Raw genomic sequence first — 17749 nt, forward strand, 5'->3', positions numbered from 1 at the left:
ATGTTTGAGTGTTGATTAATATTTGCAGCTTCTGTGTTTAATATATTTTGTAGTTTTAATAATAACTGAGAATATTTTTGATGCAATACAATGTAGATTAATAAAGAATATAAATGCATTCGCATCTCAAGAATCTGTACAAATGAGTGGGCATTCTTATCTTATTTATAAAACACCTTAGCTCAAAGCACTTTACATGGTTTAGAAGCGGTTACAAAAAATCGAGTGATTTAGATGGCAGGGTCATGAAATGGCTATAGGGGAGGGACGAGATTGAGTGGAGGGGTGAGGGGAGGGAAGAGGAGGGGAATGAGTGATGGTAAAGAGGACTTTAATAGGATTTCAGAATTTCACTGGGGAGTGAAAGTGAGAGTGAGTGAGGGGGGTGGTAAAGGCTACAGGGCCGAGGAAAGGAGAGCACAGTGTGGGAACGGTGACCTCAAAAGCTCCTCATACAGTGGAGTTGGTCACTCAGAGACGGATGAATATACGGTCACATTCTTACGTCCAAACATCTGAGTGAAATGTTTCCCCTGTGCCTTCAACGGCAGCCTAGGGGTGGAAGGAGAAGGTGGGGGCAGTGACACGGTCCAGCTGTAGCAGCCGCTTGTTGCAGATGTCTACAGTTGGAATCTGGCAGGCCGCCCTGGTTAATACTGTGGTGTGTGCTAACCGTAAACTATGTGGACGATACAAATTCTGTGACGTTACTCGAAAAGAGTGGCCATTGTGCACCAGCATCACTGTCCAAATTAGCCAAATCTGAAAAATTACACCAAAAGTTACTCAACTGGGATTACGCAGCAGCAACATGCCCCCCCGCCTACTGAAAAACTACTGCATACTAAGTCTGTGAAACATTGGCAAGTCTTCCTCAGTGATAGGCTTCACTGTAAGAATAACGTGAACAGCCAATGTGCTAAATTATTATTAATACGATTTTGCCACACAGTCTGACACGCACACACATATCCCATAACCGTGCCGCACAATTGCCTCCGACGCCCACTCCTTTGCTGCTGCGGCACTCACCGCCGCTTCCCGTGTGCTGCGTGGAGATGTACTGCTCGAGCCGGGCGCGCAGCACAATCTCCACACCGTACTGGCCGTGCGTGCCGTTGTCCACCAGGATGAAGTGAGAATGGTTGTTGTCCAGGCAGGAGAGTCGCCCCTGGCCAGCCTCGTCCATGGGATACTCTGCCGGAAACTTGCCCTGCCAACGCACGCACAGCAAAAACGATCAAAGCAGCATTCACAACGGCAATAATTACCGATCGCATGAACGGTGCTGTGCGAACAGGGTGGAACCACGCGGACGTCCGGAATAAACGCCCCATGAGAGACCCAAACATCATTGCACCTCCATGCTTTGAGGTGCCTCCTTCTCAAAGACACTGCTGGAGCCATCAATTGCATTTATAACCAATAGGCTGATGCACACATCTCCTTCACGGTTGGAAAATTAAAGACACAAGCCACAGTAGTGCGGTTGTGGTCATCCACCCCAAACTTGAATCATATATTAAACCCATAGAGACACATAGAGACTCGTAAAAGTACAATAAAGACGAGCCACATTAGTGTAACTGTGCCCAAACAACCCAAACTATAGACCATACAGCCAAATCCACTGTGGTCTGACGCTCCTTCAACAGAGGAGATGGAACAGCAAAACTATACAAATTCTCTCATCTGATGCCCTCTCTTCACGGCCAGAAGACTTTGACATTGGCAGTTAGCACCTGAATGTATTGGCATCTTATGCAAGAATATAATCAATTACATTTGGTATTCGAGATATTTAATAGTACAGCAATGCAATTCCTGAAAAAGCAATGCATGTTGTGCAGGATGCTCTCCAGTTCTATTAATGATAATAGTTTTGAAAAATGTCCAACATTGTATTAGTCTTCATACACTTGCCATTTATGTGTACCAACCATATTTAAACGATGTAAGAATATTAGTAACATTAATTGATTGCATTTGGTATTCTCGCTGTCCATACCGGGCAGGGGTATCACTCAGGAAAGTGCTGCGTTCCACAGACACAGTCTGTCGTAGTTGCACAGCAGGAGGTAGCGTTGCAGTATGTAATCCCAATTCGATCATGAGCAGTGTCATTTTCTATAATCTCCCAATACTAACCTGCGCGTCTATGAGGTGCCCCTTGTTGTGAATGATGCCCCAGGTTGCTATGCCAATCGCCACGATCTTGCCTTCCTTGGAGCCACTGGCCAAGGCGAAATCCCTCACCGACTCGCCTACGTACTTCATCACGCCGGCATAGGAGCCACCCGTGATTATCCACGCTCCTTGAATACCAACAAAATACACACATTTTACACACTCACACAAACACAGATCCCCCGTATAGCCTTAAGAGACTATCAGGGCAAGTGCTGTTAGCGAGCACCTATGAAGGCCGGCACTACACACGACGGGACGGGTGTCTAGTACCATACCCAGCCGCCTTTGTCTCCCTAGTGGCGATGTTTACACACCACACTAGGTACTCATTTGAGCTTGAGTAGACCTAGGGGACGCCCAAGACCGGTTCAGATAATCGTCACTGGTGTTGGCCGTGAACAGGAATCGAACTCGGGTTGCCGGGTTCGTAGCACGGTGCGCTAACCGCGACACTACCGCTCCCCATGTTATCCGGTAGAAAATGCGCACACATGGCAGCACGTATGGTACAGACAGTTAAATACCTACCAGGCTGTTTCTCATCAAGAACGTTTATTCACATTATTTATTCTGCTCGTTTACCAAGGAAAGCCTCAATGAGTCTCATGACTGTTTCTCAGGAGGGTCCTGCCGAGTATTTTTTCACAGCTGGGGTATCAGTATTGCTATGTGTGTAATCCCAATTGAGGAATGTGAGGGTATGTTTCCAAATTTGGCCAAAATGATGCCAGACCAACCATGGCCTACTCTTTAGAATAACATCACGGCCGCTACATTGAACACAAAGCAACAATTATCGCCCCTCCCTGCTGGCAGACTGGTGCCCACTTGCAGGACAGATGCTGGGTCACCTTGTGCCAAGTAGGGGCAGCTGCCACTGGAGGGGCCCTTTCAAGTGTTTAAGATTAGATGTGATTAGATGTGATGTGTGTTACTTATTTATCCAGGAAAACCACACTGAGTTGTAGGACTCTCTTTCTCAGGAGGGTCCAACATTGTTTTTTTTTTATTTTAAGAAGTTTTCAGCCAATTAATTATTGCCAGAAAGGGTAAAACTGGAGCACCCGGAGACAACCCACGCCTTGAGTGAGGGGGCAACACTTGATGACCGTATATATGGAATACAGATGGCGAACAGTCCACTTGCTGTACTGCCTTCTCCCGGCGAACCATCAGTATTTGTGCGGTCATCCACCAACCCCGGGTGGCTCTATGGTGCACGACGCCCAGTCGTGATCACCTGTGCTGCGTGCGGTCTTGTTGAGGCCGTGGCGAAACATGGTTCTCAGCTGGGGCTTCAAGTGGAAGTTCTTGGCCCCGCCCGTGACCGAGATGAGCAGGTTGGGCACGTCCAGGTGCCAGTGCTCCATCATCAGCTTGAAGAGCACGCTGGGCTCCGTGTCGTTGCCTACGCGCACAAACTGAGCCCCAACGGAATCTCGAGGAACACACTCACGGCCATTGACAGCAGCACTTCTAAAACTATAAACTATTACAATTATTTAAATTTTTGCAGATAAGGTCCACTGAGCTGTTTAGCTATTTTTCAAAAGCGACCTGGCCACAAATGAGAGCTCAACGAAGTGGCTTATCATGTGGAAATGCATTGCAGCCAAATACTCGAGACAGATGATTCTAAATTTGGAGGTGAAAACCAGAGGAACTGGAAAAAAATCAACACGACCACGGGTGAGAGAGACACGCAAACTCGAAATATACAGGCGTCGGAGTCGGGATCGAACTCACGAACTCCTGTATAGCAGGTAAGGTATTTCACATCTTGGGTTAGCTCCGCAATATTAACATGAACTCATCCATGTTTAAACACCAACGAGTTCCTTGAGATCTCCAGATCGCCTTCTTCTCACTACTCTGAGGTCAAATCTCATTTCTTGGGCTGATCGGGCTTTTGTCAGTGCAGCCCCAAGCTTTGGAACACTTTGTCTTTGCTCATAAGACAATCAGAGTCGTTAGCTATATTTCAGTCTGTCTTGAAAACTCAACTCTTTAAACTGGCCTTTATCCCCTAGTTCTGGCCCTTTTCCCTGCAGGTTATGTTTCCTGCTTTCCATACATGGGGCGCATTGAGATTTACAGATGAAATGCGCCTTACACATATAAATTTGTTTATTAAAGTACAGTATCACTGAGTCTACTTTTTTATGACGTGACCTTTGTGCCAAATATACTGTTTCAAATAAACCGTAAAGAAATACTGTGCACAGGAAAAGTATTATAAAGCGCACCATGGCCTGCAGTCATTATTTTATTGTTGTTATTGTTGATATAATTACAATTGTTTACTATGCAGGAAAGCCTCACTGAGTTATGTTTCAGAATGGTCGAGCCAAGTTTTTTGCAGTAGGGGGCGATGTTGCTGCCGCTGCGTGCAATTTCTATTGTGTAATGTGCAAATACTTTTTCAGCATTGGGATGTTTGGCCATTACCAGTTACATTGTGTTTTATAATCCACGGGAGGAAACAGGAAAAGACGGAGCAAACCCATGCAGAACAGGGGGAGAACATACAAACTCCACAAAGAAAGTTAGGAATCAAACCCATGAACTTCTTCCTACGAGGCAGGAGCATTACCACTGCGCCACCCTGCTGCCCACCGAACCCAGCAGGTTTGGAGTCTTAACTGGTTGAGGAAATCAACCGTTGCTTCCAAAGCGCTGGGTTGGTTACATGTGCACTGCACCATGCTCGACATTAAAAGCTGCCACAATGGAGAGCAGCAGGGATTGTTGACCGAGCCATCTAACCTGACAGAAACTGATCCAGCGTCAACGCGGTACCCAAGGTGGCGTGTGACGCAACAGGCAAGTGAAGCAACAAGGGCGTGCCTAGTGCAGCACAGGTGCTGCAATGCTGCCCTCAACCAACACAGCATGCAAACCTGGCTGCACAAAGTCGATGTTAACAAACTAAACTGAAGATATTTTACCAAGTAAGGCCCACTGAGCTATATAACTCTTTTTTAGAACCAACCTGGCCACAAATTATAGCTCAACGAAGTGGTTTATCATGTGGAAATGTACAGCAGTCAAACACTCTAAACGCGTCTTCTTGGTTCTTTCGGTAAAGTCACGTAGAATTGAAATAATAAAATAATAAAAATAAAACATAATAAAATAATTCTCACGACGTTTCGGCCAAAACGCAAGCAGCCGTCCTCAGGTGAAGAATAGGTCTGTCAGAAAGACAACGTCTGAATGAACACCACCAGGCTTGGCAGCGTATATTTAAGCTGGGTTGGAGGGGGAAGAGCGCCTTGACAAAGGAATTTGCATAGAAGTCGAAAAAGATGGCAAGCTACCCTTTTTGGATGTCCTAATTAAAAGGAGACCTGATGGTTCAATGAGCCACTCTGTCTACAGGAAAGCCACCCATACGGATGCTTACCTAAAACCGGATTCCCACCACCATCCATCCCAGAAGAATTCCCTCATCAAGACTCTATACCATAGAGCCCAATGCATCTCCGACCAGGAACACATTGCCAGTGAACTCAAACACGTACGCCAAGCTCTTAAGGCTAATTGTTACTCCGACTACACAATCCGCAAAGCCATCACTCCAACCATCAAGAAGGATTATGTTGAGGAGCCTTTCAAGATCATCACCTTACCCTACATTGCTGGGGTCACAAAAAAGATCTCCAAAATCCTGATAAAACACAAGATCCAGGTCCGATTCAACACAGTACATAACATCCGTGATCTGGTCCCGTCTGTAAAAGATGTGGTTCCAGACATACAGTACCCTGGCGTCTACAAACTAAGTTGCCTCTGTGGTAGCAGTTACATTGGAGAAACCAAACGACATGTCTCGGATCGCATCCGTGAACATAAAGCAGACTTGAAACACGGTAGGACAAACACCTCAGCCGTGGCAGATCACTGTTACAATTCAGTGGGCTCACATGATTTTGACTTCTCCAAGACAGAGGTTATCTGCAAGCCATCTGGCTACCATGAGAGATTCGTTCATGAGGCGATCCACATATACAAACACAGAGACAATTTCAACCGAGAAGATGGATTCTGGCTTAGCAATCATTGGAAGGACGTAATAAACCAGGTTATGTTTCCTGCTTTCCATACATGGGGCGCATTGAGATTTACAGATGAAATGCGCCTTACACATATAAATTTGTTTATTAAAGTACAGTATCACTGAGTCTACTTTTTTATGACGTGACCTTTGTGCCAAATATACTGTTTCAAATAAACCGTAAAGAAATACTGTGCACAGGAAATGTATTATAAAGCGCACCATGGCCTGCAGTCATTATTTTATTGTTGTTATTGTTGATATAATTACAATTGTTTACTATGCAGGAAAGCCTCACTGAGTTATGTTTCAGAATGGTCGAGCCAAGTTTTTTGCAGTAGGGGGCGATGTTGCTGCCGCTGCGTGCAATTCCTATTGTGTAATGTGCAAATACTTTTTCAGCATTGGGATGTTTGGCCATTACCAGTTACATTGTGTTTTATAATCCACGGGAGGAAACAGGAAAAGACGGAGGAAACCCATGCAGAACAGGGGGAGAACATACAAACTCCACAAAGAAAGTTAGGAATCAAACCCATGAACTTCTTCCTACGAGGCAGGAGCATTACCACTGCGCCACCCTGCTGCCCACCGAACCCAGCAGGTTTGGAGTCTTAACTGGTTGAGGAAATCAACCGTTGCTTCCAAAGCGCTGGGTTGGTTACATGTGCACTGCACCATGCTCGACATTAAAAGCTGCCACAATGGAGAGCAGCAGGGATTGTTGACCGAGCCATCTAACCTGACAGAAATTGATCCAGCGTCAACGCGGTACCCAAGGTGGCGTGTGACGCAACAGGCAAGTGAAGCAACAAGGGCGTGCCTAGTGCAGCACAGGTGCTGCAATGCTGCCCTCAACCAACACAGCATGCAAACCTGGCTGCACAAAGTCGATGTTAACAAACTAAACTGAAGATATTTTACCAAGTAAGGCCCACTGAGCTATATAACTCTTTTTTAGAACCAACCTGGCCACAAATTATAGCTCAACGAAGTGGTTTATCATGTGGAAATGTACAGCAGTCAAACACTCTAAACGCGTCTTCTTGGTTCTTTCGGTAAAGTCACGTAGAATTGAAATAATAAAATAATAAAAATAAAACATAATAAAATAATTCTCACGACGTTTCGGCCAAAACGCAAGCAGCCGTCCTCAGGTGAAGAATAGGTCTGTCAGAAAGACAACGTCTGAATGAACACCACCAGGCTTGGCAGCGTATATTTAAGCTGGGTTGGAGGGGGAAGAGCGCCTTGACAAAGGAATTTGCATAGAAGTCGAAAAAGATGGCAAGCTACCCTTTTTGGATGTCCTAATTAAAAGGAGACCTGATGGTTCAATGAGCCACTCTGTCTACAGGAAAGCCACCCATACGGATGCTTACCTAAAACCGGATTCCCACCACAATCCATCCCAGAAGAATTCCCTCATCAAGACTCTATACCATGGAGCCCAATGCATCTCCGACCAGGAACACATTGCCAGTGAACTCAAACACGTACGCCAAGCTCTTAAGGCTAATGGTTACTCCGACTACACAATCCGCAAAGCCATCACTCCAACCATCAAGAAGGATTATGTTGAGGAGCCTTTCAAGATCATCACCTTACCCTACATTGCTGGGGTCACAAAAAAGATCTCCAAAATCCTGATAAAACACAAGATCCAGGTCCGATTCAACACAGTACATAACATCCGTGATCTGGTCCCGTCTGTAAAAGATGTGGTTCCAGACATACAGTACCCTGGCGTCTACAAACTAAGTTGCCTCTGTGGTAGCAGTTACATTGGAGAAACCAAACGACATGTCTCGGATCGCATCCGTGAACATAAAGCAGACTTGAAACACGGTAGGACAAACACCTCAGCCGTGGCAGATCACTGTTACAATTCAGTGGGCTCACATGATTTTGACTTCTCCAAGACAGAGGTTATCTGCAAGCCATCTGGCTACCATGAGAGATTCGTTCATGAGGCGATCCACATATACAAACACAGAGACAATTTCAACCGAGAAGATGGATTCTGGCTTAGCAATCATTGGAAGGACGTAATAAACCAGGTTATGTTTCCTGCTTTCCATACATGGGGCGCATTGAGATTTACAGATGAAATGCGCCTTACACATATAAATTTGTTTATTAAAGTACAGTATCACTGAGTCTACTTTTTTATGACGTGACCTTTGTGCCAAATATAATGTTTCAAATAAACCGTAAAGAAATACTGTGCACAGGAAATGTATTATAAAGCGCACCATGGCCTGCAGTCATTATTTTATTGTTGTTATTGTTGATATAATTACAATTGTTTACTATGCAGGAAAGCCTCACTGAGTTATGTTTCAGAATGGTCGAGCCAAGTTTTTTGCAGTAGGGGGCGATGTTGCTGCCGCTGCGTGCATTTCCTATTGTGTAATGTGCAAATACTTTTTCAGCATTGGGATGTTTGGCCATTACCAGTTACATTGTGTTTTATAATCCACGGGAGGAAACAGGAAAAGACGGAGGAAACCCATGCAGAACAGGGGGAGAACATACAAACTCCACAAAGAAAGTTAGGAATCAAACCCATGAACTTCTTCCTACGAGGCAGGAGCATTACCACTGCGCCACCCTGCTGCCCACCGAACCCAGCAGGTTTGGAGTCTTAACTGGTTGAGGAAATCAACCGTTGCTTCCAAAGCGCTGGGTTGGTTACATGTGCACTGCACCATGCTCGACATTAAAAGCTGCCACAATGGAGAGCAGCAGGGATTGTTGACCGAGCCATCTAACCTGACAGAAACTGATCCAGCGTCAACGCGGTACCCAAGGTGGCGTGTGACGCAACAGGCAAGTGAAGCAACAAGGGCGTGCCTAGTGCAGCACAGGTGCTGCAATGCTGCCCTCAACCAACACAGCATGCAAACCTGGCTGCACAAAGTCGATGTTAACAAACTAAACTGAAGATATTTTACCAAGTAAGGCCCACTGAGCTATATAACTCTTTTTTAGAACCAACCTGGCCACAAATTATAGCTCAACGAAGTGGTTTATCATGTGGAAATGTACAGCAGTCAAACACTCTAAACACGTCTTCTTGGTTCTTTCGGTAAAGTCACGTAGAATTGAAATAATAAAATAATAAAAATAAAACATAATAAAATAATTCTCACGACGTTTCGGCCAAAACGCAAGCAGCCGTCCTCAGGTGAAGAATAGGTCTGTCAGAAAGACAACGTCTGAATGAACACCACCAGGCTTGGCAGCGTATATTTAAGCTGGGTTGGAGGGGGAAGAGCGCCTTGACAAAGGAATTTGCATAGAAGTCGAAAAAGATGGCAAGCTACCCTTTTTGAATGTCCTAATTAAAAGGAGACCTGATGGTTCAATGAGCCACTCTGTCTACAGGAAAGCCACCCATACGGATGCTTACCTAAAACCGGATTCCCACCACCATCCATCCCAGAAGAATTCCCTCATCAAGACTCTATACCATAGAGCCCAATGCATCTCCGACCAGGAACACATTGCCAGTGAACTCAAACACGTACGCCAAGCTCTTAAGGCTAATGGTTACTCCGACTACACAATCCGCAAAGCCATCACTCCAACCATCAAGAAGGATTATGTTGAGGAGCCTTTCAAGATCATCACCTTACCCTACATTGCTGGGGTCACAAAAAAGATCTCCAAAATCCTGATAAAACACAAGATCCAGGTCCGATTCAACACAGTACATAACATCCGTGATCTGGTCCCGTCTGTAAAAGATGTGGTTCCAGACATACAGTACCCTGGCGTCTACAAACTAAGTTGCCTCTGTGGTAGCAGTTACATTGGAGAAACCAAACGACATGTCTCGGATCGCATCCGTGAACATAAAGCAGACTTGAAACACGGTAGGACAAACACCTCAGCCGTGGCAGATCACTGTTACAATTCAGTGGGCTCACATGATTTTGACTTCTCCAAGACAGAGGTTATCTGCAAGTCATCTGGCTACCATGAGAGATTCGTTCATGAGGCGATCCACATATACAAACACAGAGACAATTTCAACCGAGAAGATGGATTCTGGCTTAGCAATCATTGGAAGGACGTAATAAACCATTTCGGATCTTAACTGATTGTGTTCACGTTTACAGTGACTTTCAGACCGCGTTCCACTTACTGGCATTGTATTCTTTGCAGGGAATGGATTCTTTGCTCCGCTGCAAGTTTCCGTTCACTACTCTCCCATTGACTTATTTTGTTGCTTCCTCTTAGTATCTTTTACACGACGGTCAATGATACAGTGTATAATAACAAATAGTATAAAATGTATATGCATAATATAATGTACAAAGTAATACATATTCTTAGGTTTTTTCGGTAAAGTCACGTGACTTTACCGAAAAAACCTAAGAATATGAATCCTTGCAGTCACGAAAGCTTCAAATGTAGAAGTAATATATAGTATCGTAATTGTATAGTGAATATACAGCAGTGTGATATACATTAGGGTGGGTAGAATAATACATAGTGTAATATTACAATGTATAAGGTTTAGGGTGGTTTATAGCAATACAGTATATAATGTTGGGTTTGTCTATGGCAGTATATAGTACGGTGTAGACTCGTGTGATGTAAGAGAATAAAGTTTAGATGGAAGCATATTATATTTTTTACGACGTAGAATTGTAATGTATTACTTACTGTTAGTAACTCAGCTTATTGTAGAGTATATTTAGCATACTGATGATACTATGTAGTTTATACTTTAGTTGTTTACGTGGTGGTTTTAGTTACTGCAGCTACATACTATTAACACTCCTTCCCTTTATTAATGCTACCGCTATCCCCTCCCTTTGATGCTGCTAATCCTGCATAATGCACGGGCATAAGTGGTACTAATCACATACCTGCATTTCCCATATCCCCTCCCTTTGATGCTGCTAATCCTGCATAATGCACGGGCATAAGTAGTATTAATCACATACCTGCATTTCCCATATCCCCTCCCTTTGATGCTGCTAATCCTGCATAATGCACGGGCATAAGTAGTACAAATCACATACCTGCATTTCCCATAAATATGCTAAATTCCTCTTGATATGCAAATTCCTTTGTCAAGGCGCTCTTCACCCTCCAACCCAGCTTAAATATACGCTGCCAAGCCTGGTGGTGTTCATTCAGACGCTGTCTTTCTGACAGACCTGTTCTTCACCTAAGGACGGCTGCTTGCGTTGTGGCCGAAACGTCGTGAGAATTATTTTATAATGTTTTATTTTTATTATTTTATTATTTCCATTCTACGTGACTTTACCGAAAGAACCAAGAAGATGAATCCCTGCAGTCACGAAAACTTTAATCGAAACTCTAAACGCGTGTTTATTCTAAATTTGCTGGGAAAAAAACAGAGGACCCAGAGAAAAATCCACGCGACCACAGGGAGAGCATGCAAACTCGTACATAGTGAGCCATGCTAATCGGAGTTACGGGAGGACAAGAAACTAAGTACACAAATCAGTTCTAAATAAATTAGTTTTCAATCTTGCTTGAGTCCCTTGAGGGAATCTCAGCTACTTGCTACAGGGAAACCTTGCTGTGGACAGTACAATGGAAGATCGCGCATCACCCTTATGGGTAATATTAACGATTCGCTATCACCCCCCCCCCCCCGTGCACTGTTAGTTGCTACCAATCTAGGATTTGTTTCTCACGTTACTGTCTCGTTTGCAGAGTTTCGTTGCTCATAATGGCCTAAATGTAACATTCGCATCTTGTGTGCATATTTGTATAAGTTAAGTGGTTTGCACATACGATTCAATGCATGCAGAGCAATCCTTGAAAATCAATATCACCCAATGCATCATTACACCCATAATTACCAGATTGTAACATAATGCACGGACGTGGAACATACAAAACAGTGTTTCTGGATTACCAATTACCGTAGTTGGTTTTCATGGCACGTCTGCGAAATCGTTTGCTCTGCTGAAATAAAAAGTTATTTTCCAGACACTTATTTTTTGAGAATCACCATTTATTTTACGCAGCACTAATTAGGGTGCTATTCATTCCTGCCAGATATAACGTGACGCTGCCCTTCCAAAGCTAGAAACACTGTCGATTGACTTCACATGCCTACAGCTGTGCGGGTGACAGTCACGCAGATGAAAGTCTCCACAACACTCGTATATTCACTATTAGCGCGGTATGCTCTGCCACGGCTTGGCTCGGCTCTGCCATGGCCTCTACAACCTCACATGGACGGTGCTTTGTGCTGTGATGTTTAACAATGAAGCTTAGAACATCTCTTATGGTAAGCACGGCAGGGGCGATGATAATGATGGCCGGGATGCGGATGGAAGGGAAAATTGTGTGGGAATAATTAGAAACCAAATTAATCGAATGACACACTACGGTTTAGTTTGGAAACGTAACAACTAAATATTATATGCACTTTATAAATGTACAAGGTTTTTTTGTTCATTATCCCAGCTGAACATTTGTCAGGCAGCCTGACATGGCCACGGTGTGCATCTCCACAACACGAGAGCCATTCCGTGCTGGATCTCCCCCTTACGTCCCTCGGCTGGGATGACCAAGTGCTGTCCACGTGCTGCGCAGGACTCACTTTGCCAAGCCTCTGGCCAAGGCCGGTGAATTGGATGTCTCCGAACGCATTGGTGGGCTCTTTCGCAGTGTGCTTGGCGGGCTCCCATTTCTCTCCCAGCAGAGTGGGCTTGCGCAGTGCTGTGGAGGCATGCTCAGAACGCGGGTGCCTGCACTCACACACCCTGCGAGCGGCACCGGCCAATGCAGAGCCGTTGTCACCTTGTGGCGCAGGCATTCAATCCTGCAGTTTAAGGGGGTCACACAGGAATCCAACCCCATCTAATATAGCCATTGACAGTTAGTCAGCATAACACAATCATAGCTCGGCATTCCGCACAAGAAGTAACCGCGTGGAGACGGGCACAATGGATTGTAGGCTGGCCTGGTACAAAACGATTGTACTGCAACCCTGAACGCTCGTCTGCACGATAGTGCATCGTGTACAGCTCGTCTAGATGAGTCGATTGCCGCATCGCCGACCATCAACGGACTAAAAATGACTGCATCACGGACATTGTGCGAGAGCCGGGGTACTATGGTCCCTCGGGGTACCGTCATAAGGTTAAAATGCTCTACTGCACCCCATCCGAGAGGAGCTGGTTGTAGGTGCACTGGACTGAGTGTGCTTTTAAAATTGCTGATCACGATACATTATCACATATAGATACACTCTCATAACATAGAGCTCATTCTTAATTCTTGTACAAGCACAATTACAACACCATGCTCAGGCATTGCGGTTCACCCATGCAGGTCGAGAATACATCTATACCTGAATGGGTGGTTTACAACAGCAATACAAGCAGAGACTTCTGTGTGCAGCCCAACGCCACTGATAACACTTCATTTACCCGGGCAATCCTTAACGAGTCTCAAGATTACATTCCAGGCAGGCCCTACCAAGTTTTTTTGCAGCAGGAGCTGATGTTGCTGCAGTGTAATCCCAATGAATTAATTTGCAGTGTAAGGTTATAGAATGCGGATGTTTGGCCAATACCAGTTACATTTTATGGGTTTGTTTTTTTTCCAACCCTCTACCTTACCTATAGCCTGTGATTTTACAGGTCACTTTCTGGCATAACAATCGTGTGATAAGCATTTTGTAGCTATGTAAATGGATAGAGTACTCGACATTCCAGACTACATCCACATTTTATGAACACAAATGTACACATTTAGAAAAGTGTGCCCTCACCCAGCTGTCGAAGACTCCATGTACCAGCAGCACACCTTCATTTTGATATTCTGGCTTATCCAGGCTCTAACTGCTTCCTGTGACAAGACACATGTTCGCAACAGCATTGAGGAATGTCCGTGAAGTCTGGAGATGCGGCACTGCACTCCTGAGCATGAATATTTCACACAAAAAGATTGCATTTATAGTGGCACTTGCTTACAATGTGTAAGCATCTCACGGTACCATTCCAATGCCCTGTGTCAGTCTGACTCAGGAGACCACCCAGTGGCAACCATCCCTATACAGCACAAGTTGGATGCAGCACCAGCCTGCAAATGGCTATCGTCTGCCAGCAGGGAGGTGATGTTGCAACATGATCTTTCAAATTCAGTAATGTGCCGGTCGTTTTAAAAACTTGGCAAGCATGGGCCGACTTTTCGTGAAACTTAACCCATGCAGCTGACAGCAGTAGTGTGACTGTTGGTCACGTTATCTGCTGAGATGTGTCTCATGTCATCCCTTTGTTGTAGAGTACGAATAATATTGAAATCTGCATGTTAACAATGAGCCAATGAAATAATACGGTTCTTATATTAAAAACATATCTAAAACTTGTGTTTGAAGTTGTTTTAGTTTTATTTAAGTAATTTGACTCAATATTTTTACGCAATACTTTTTTCATGGACGAATGAAGGTGTAAAGCAATCAACCAAGAATTTACCACTAACATCTAAAAATGTACCTGATAAAAGCAGTTACGATTATATATCCTTTCAGATCTTCTCTTGAAAGTATTTCATATAAAAAAAAAACATTCCTAATTAAGTATTCAACACAATTGTCAGTTGTAGGCTAAGGAGAAGTGGACTCGAACAGGAGAATGGAGGCAGCCATGTGGGTGGTGCGTTGCGGAGAGCTGAGCAAGATGGGAAGAGAGGCGTCGGCAGATGTCAGTCCATAGGGGGTCTTGAAACACTTGTAATTGCTATTTTTGATGCGTGTGTAGTGGTGTTATTTCACGCAGACAACTTATTTTTCTCCTGTGTCACTTTATTCGAACAGAACTCCCCGCGTTCAACACCACCCATCTCCGTCGCAACTCTTCCGTTTGCTCTGCTCGCCTGCTCCCTTTCATTTTCCTACCCTCTCCACTGCTAGCCTGTTCTCTCTCTCTCTCTCTCCTAGCCTCTCCGCTGCTAGCCTGTTCTCTCTCACTCTCCTAGCCTCTCCGCTGCTATCCTGCTCTCTTGCTCTGCTAGCCTCTCCGCTGCTAGCCTGTCAGTCACGCTCCACTCGCTCCACTCTCTCTCATTCTGCTCGCCTCTCCGCTGCTAGCCTATAACTACACACTTTTGTAGCTTCTCACCGTACACTCTGCTAGCCTCTCCACTGCTAGCTTATTACTATTCACTCTGCTAGCTTCTCCACTACTAGTCTCTCACTATACACTCTGCTAGCATCTCCACTGCTAGCCTCTCACTATATATTCTGCTAGCTTCTCCACTGCTAGCCTCTCTGCTGCAAGCCTCTCGCTATACACTCTGCCAGCTTCACTACTGCTAGCCTTCGCGCACTCACACTTAGGATTCCGCTAGCTTCTCTACTGCTAGCCTGTCTACCCTCACTTCTCCAACCTCGCCCTTGCCTCCAGTGGGGGATCAGCCATCACCGCTGGAGAGGACGAGGTGTGGAGAGCGGGGCCCCGGACTTCTCTTGTGTTCACTCTTGTCTTCACTCCAACCAACTAAACTCCTCTGCCTCACACGTTCCCTATTTATAGTGCTCCTCATTAAATGCCCTAATTAAGCTGGCGTCCTCCCGTAGCCTCTCGCCCGTGCTATCGCCTCAATCTCTCGCCAACCTGGCGCCTGTTCCGCGCCTGCATTTGCAGCCAGCCAATCACCGCTATGCACCTTAATTGGTCGTCTCTCGTTGTTTTCTCTCACAGCACCTATTCGCCCTGATGTGACCTCACTGTCCGCAGCTCACACATGCGTGTACACTGTTTGCAAGACCCCGCGCGCGTTACTCCACTACAGATGTGTAATAAGCGAGCGCCATCTCCTGCATAATTGAGGGGTTACACTTTAAATACTGTCATACAGTCCACGCCTTATCAGTAGTAGGGTTCTATCTTGGAGGGAAGGTTATGGGCGGAGCTAGCATGGAAGCCTCTGGAACGTTCTCGAAGGTTCCTAGAGGGGCGTGGCCAGAGGCGGGGCTTAGCCTCGCAAGAGCGAATATAAGCGGGGTAGTGGTTGAAGATCGAAGAGGAGCTGCTGCCCCACCATCTCCACCAGCCACGTGGCGGCTCGACCTCCAGCCGCTCGGCCGCTCCCCAGCGCGCTGCCAGTCAGCGGTGCGGTTGAGAGCGGGGTGAGCGCCACGTGGCGCGGGGCAAGCGCAGTCACGCCGGAGAGCAACAACGGCATCCGCGGGAACGAGAGGAGTCGTGACTGTGCAAGAACCTTTAATAAATATTAAATAAAGTTCTGCCGTATCGGAGCCACTTATTACACATGGATGGACTAAATTAGCACCTATCGTAGTATAGATGTTGACAATGTGTCCATACACACATAAGGGGGTGCTGGCATGAGGCCCTGCACCACCAAATGTCGCTTTTGCCCACCTCAAGGTCACGAGAGGAGTTTTTACTTGAAGTGGTGCCTCGGGGGGTCATACTGTGCGTGTACCTTCTCCTCGGGCAGGGTGGCGTTGGTGATTCGGCTCCTCTTCCCTGTGAAGCTGGTTGTCTTTTTGAGGCCCCCATCAGCGTGCTCCGTGTGGCTTGCTCCTCCAATGCCCGGCAGCGGAGTGGATGCCCTGCTCACCTCCAGTGAAGGCGCCACCCGGCTGGAGTCCTTTAGCTTTGACATCACAGACTCCTAAAAGTCTGTTTGTGCTGTGCATCTGAAAGCAAGCAAAACGTAAGCAAATCAGATGGCTCTCACCCGTTGATGTCGTTGTGCTAATACTATGCCATAAAATGTCAGTGCTATCCGGCAAATCTGCTCAAGATACAATACCTTTAAATCTATTCCAAAACTGCACACAGTACTTCATAGCATCGTTCAAATAGTTTGCTTATTGTCCTAATTCTAAATACAAACATAAACACGGTAAATACAATATTTCTGTGCGTCTTTGAATTATACAGTAACGCAGGTTTTTTTTACATGAACGCAAGAATGCCAAAAACATGTTCAAGAATTATTATAAATTGTAAGTCGTGCAAGTAACTGTCTCACACCTACTGTAGGGCTACAAGTTCTTAGAGGATGATGCAAACTAAATACACAAGATCGGTCTTAATAAAAGTAACTGAAAAGTAATTTTCATCCTTACGAAGTTTCAGTATTAGACAGCCTAGGACACAGCCAATGTGTATCTCGGTAAATAAGATAAGATAATGTGCATGGTGGACTTTGCATCGTGTATTACTTTAAATTGTAGTGGCCCATTAAGTGTCTAACGAAGTGAAAAAAAATTCTATATAAACACCTTTCTTTCAAAGTCATTCTGAGGTTTATAGCAATCATGCGAAAGATATAAAGCAGCTCCAAGAAAATTGCTTTCGAGTATCACCGACCAGGAGATACGAATTGCATCGAATTAGGATTCAAGTTATCTTTGCTATTTTCAATGTGAAGCGTGGGGTTTGCGATACCAAATTTGATCCAGATGCCCTCACTGATGGAGAGATTGTATTGATAAAAGCATCGCACAGCATAAGTAACTCA

At 45.2% G+C, this 17749-nt stretch overlaps 1 protein-coding gene across 1 annotated transcript in view; it reads right to left on the reverse strand.

Moving 5' to 3' along the window:
* Positions 1-14097, reverse strand: part of LOC144944248 (transient receptor potential cation channel subfamily M member 2-like) — a 64684-nt gene extending 50587 nt beyond the window's left edge. The window contains exons 1-5 of the mRNA XM_078872256.1: positions 14025-14097; positions 12849-13011; positions 3431-3611; positions 2149-2315; positions 1033-1213 (exon numbers count right to left, since the gene is read on the reverse strand). Coding sequence (XP_078728382.1) covers positions 1033-1213; positions 2149-2315; positions 3431-3611; positions 12849-13011; positions 14025-14065 — 733 coding nt within the window. The 5' untranslated portion in view covers positions 14066-14097. The remainder of the gene's footprint in view (positions 1-1032; positions 1214-2148; positions 2316-3430; positions 3612-12848; positions 13012-14024) is intronic.
* Positions 14098-17749: the final 3652 nt, after the last annotated feature.

Source organism: Lampetra fluviatilis, chromosome 2, assembly GCF_964198595.1.
Source record: "Lampetra fluviatilis chromosome 2, kcLamFluv1.1, whole genome shotgun sequence".
In the NCBI taxonomy this organism is placed as follows: Eukaryota; Metazoa; Chordata; class Hyperoartia; order Petromyzontiformes; family Petromyzontidae; genus Lampetra; species Lampetra fluviatilis.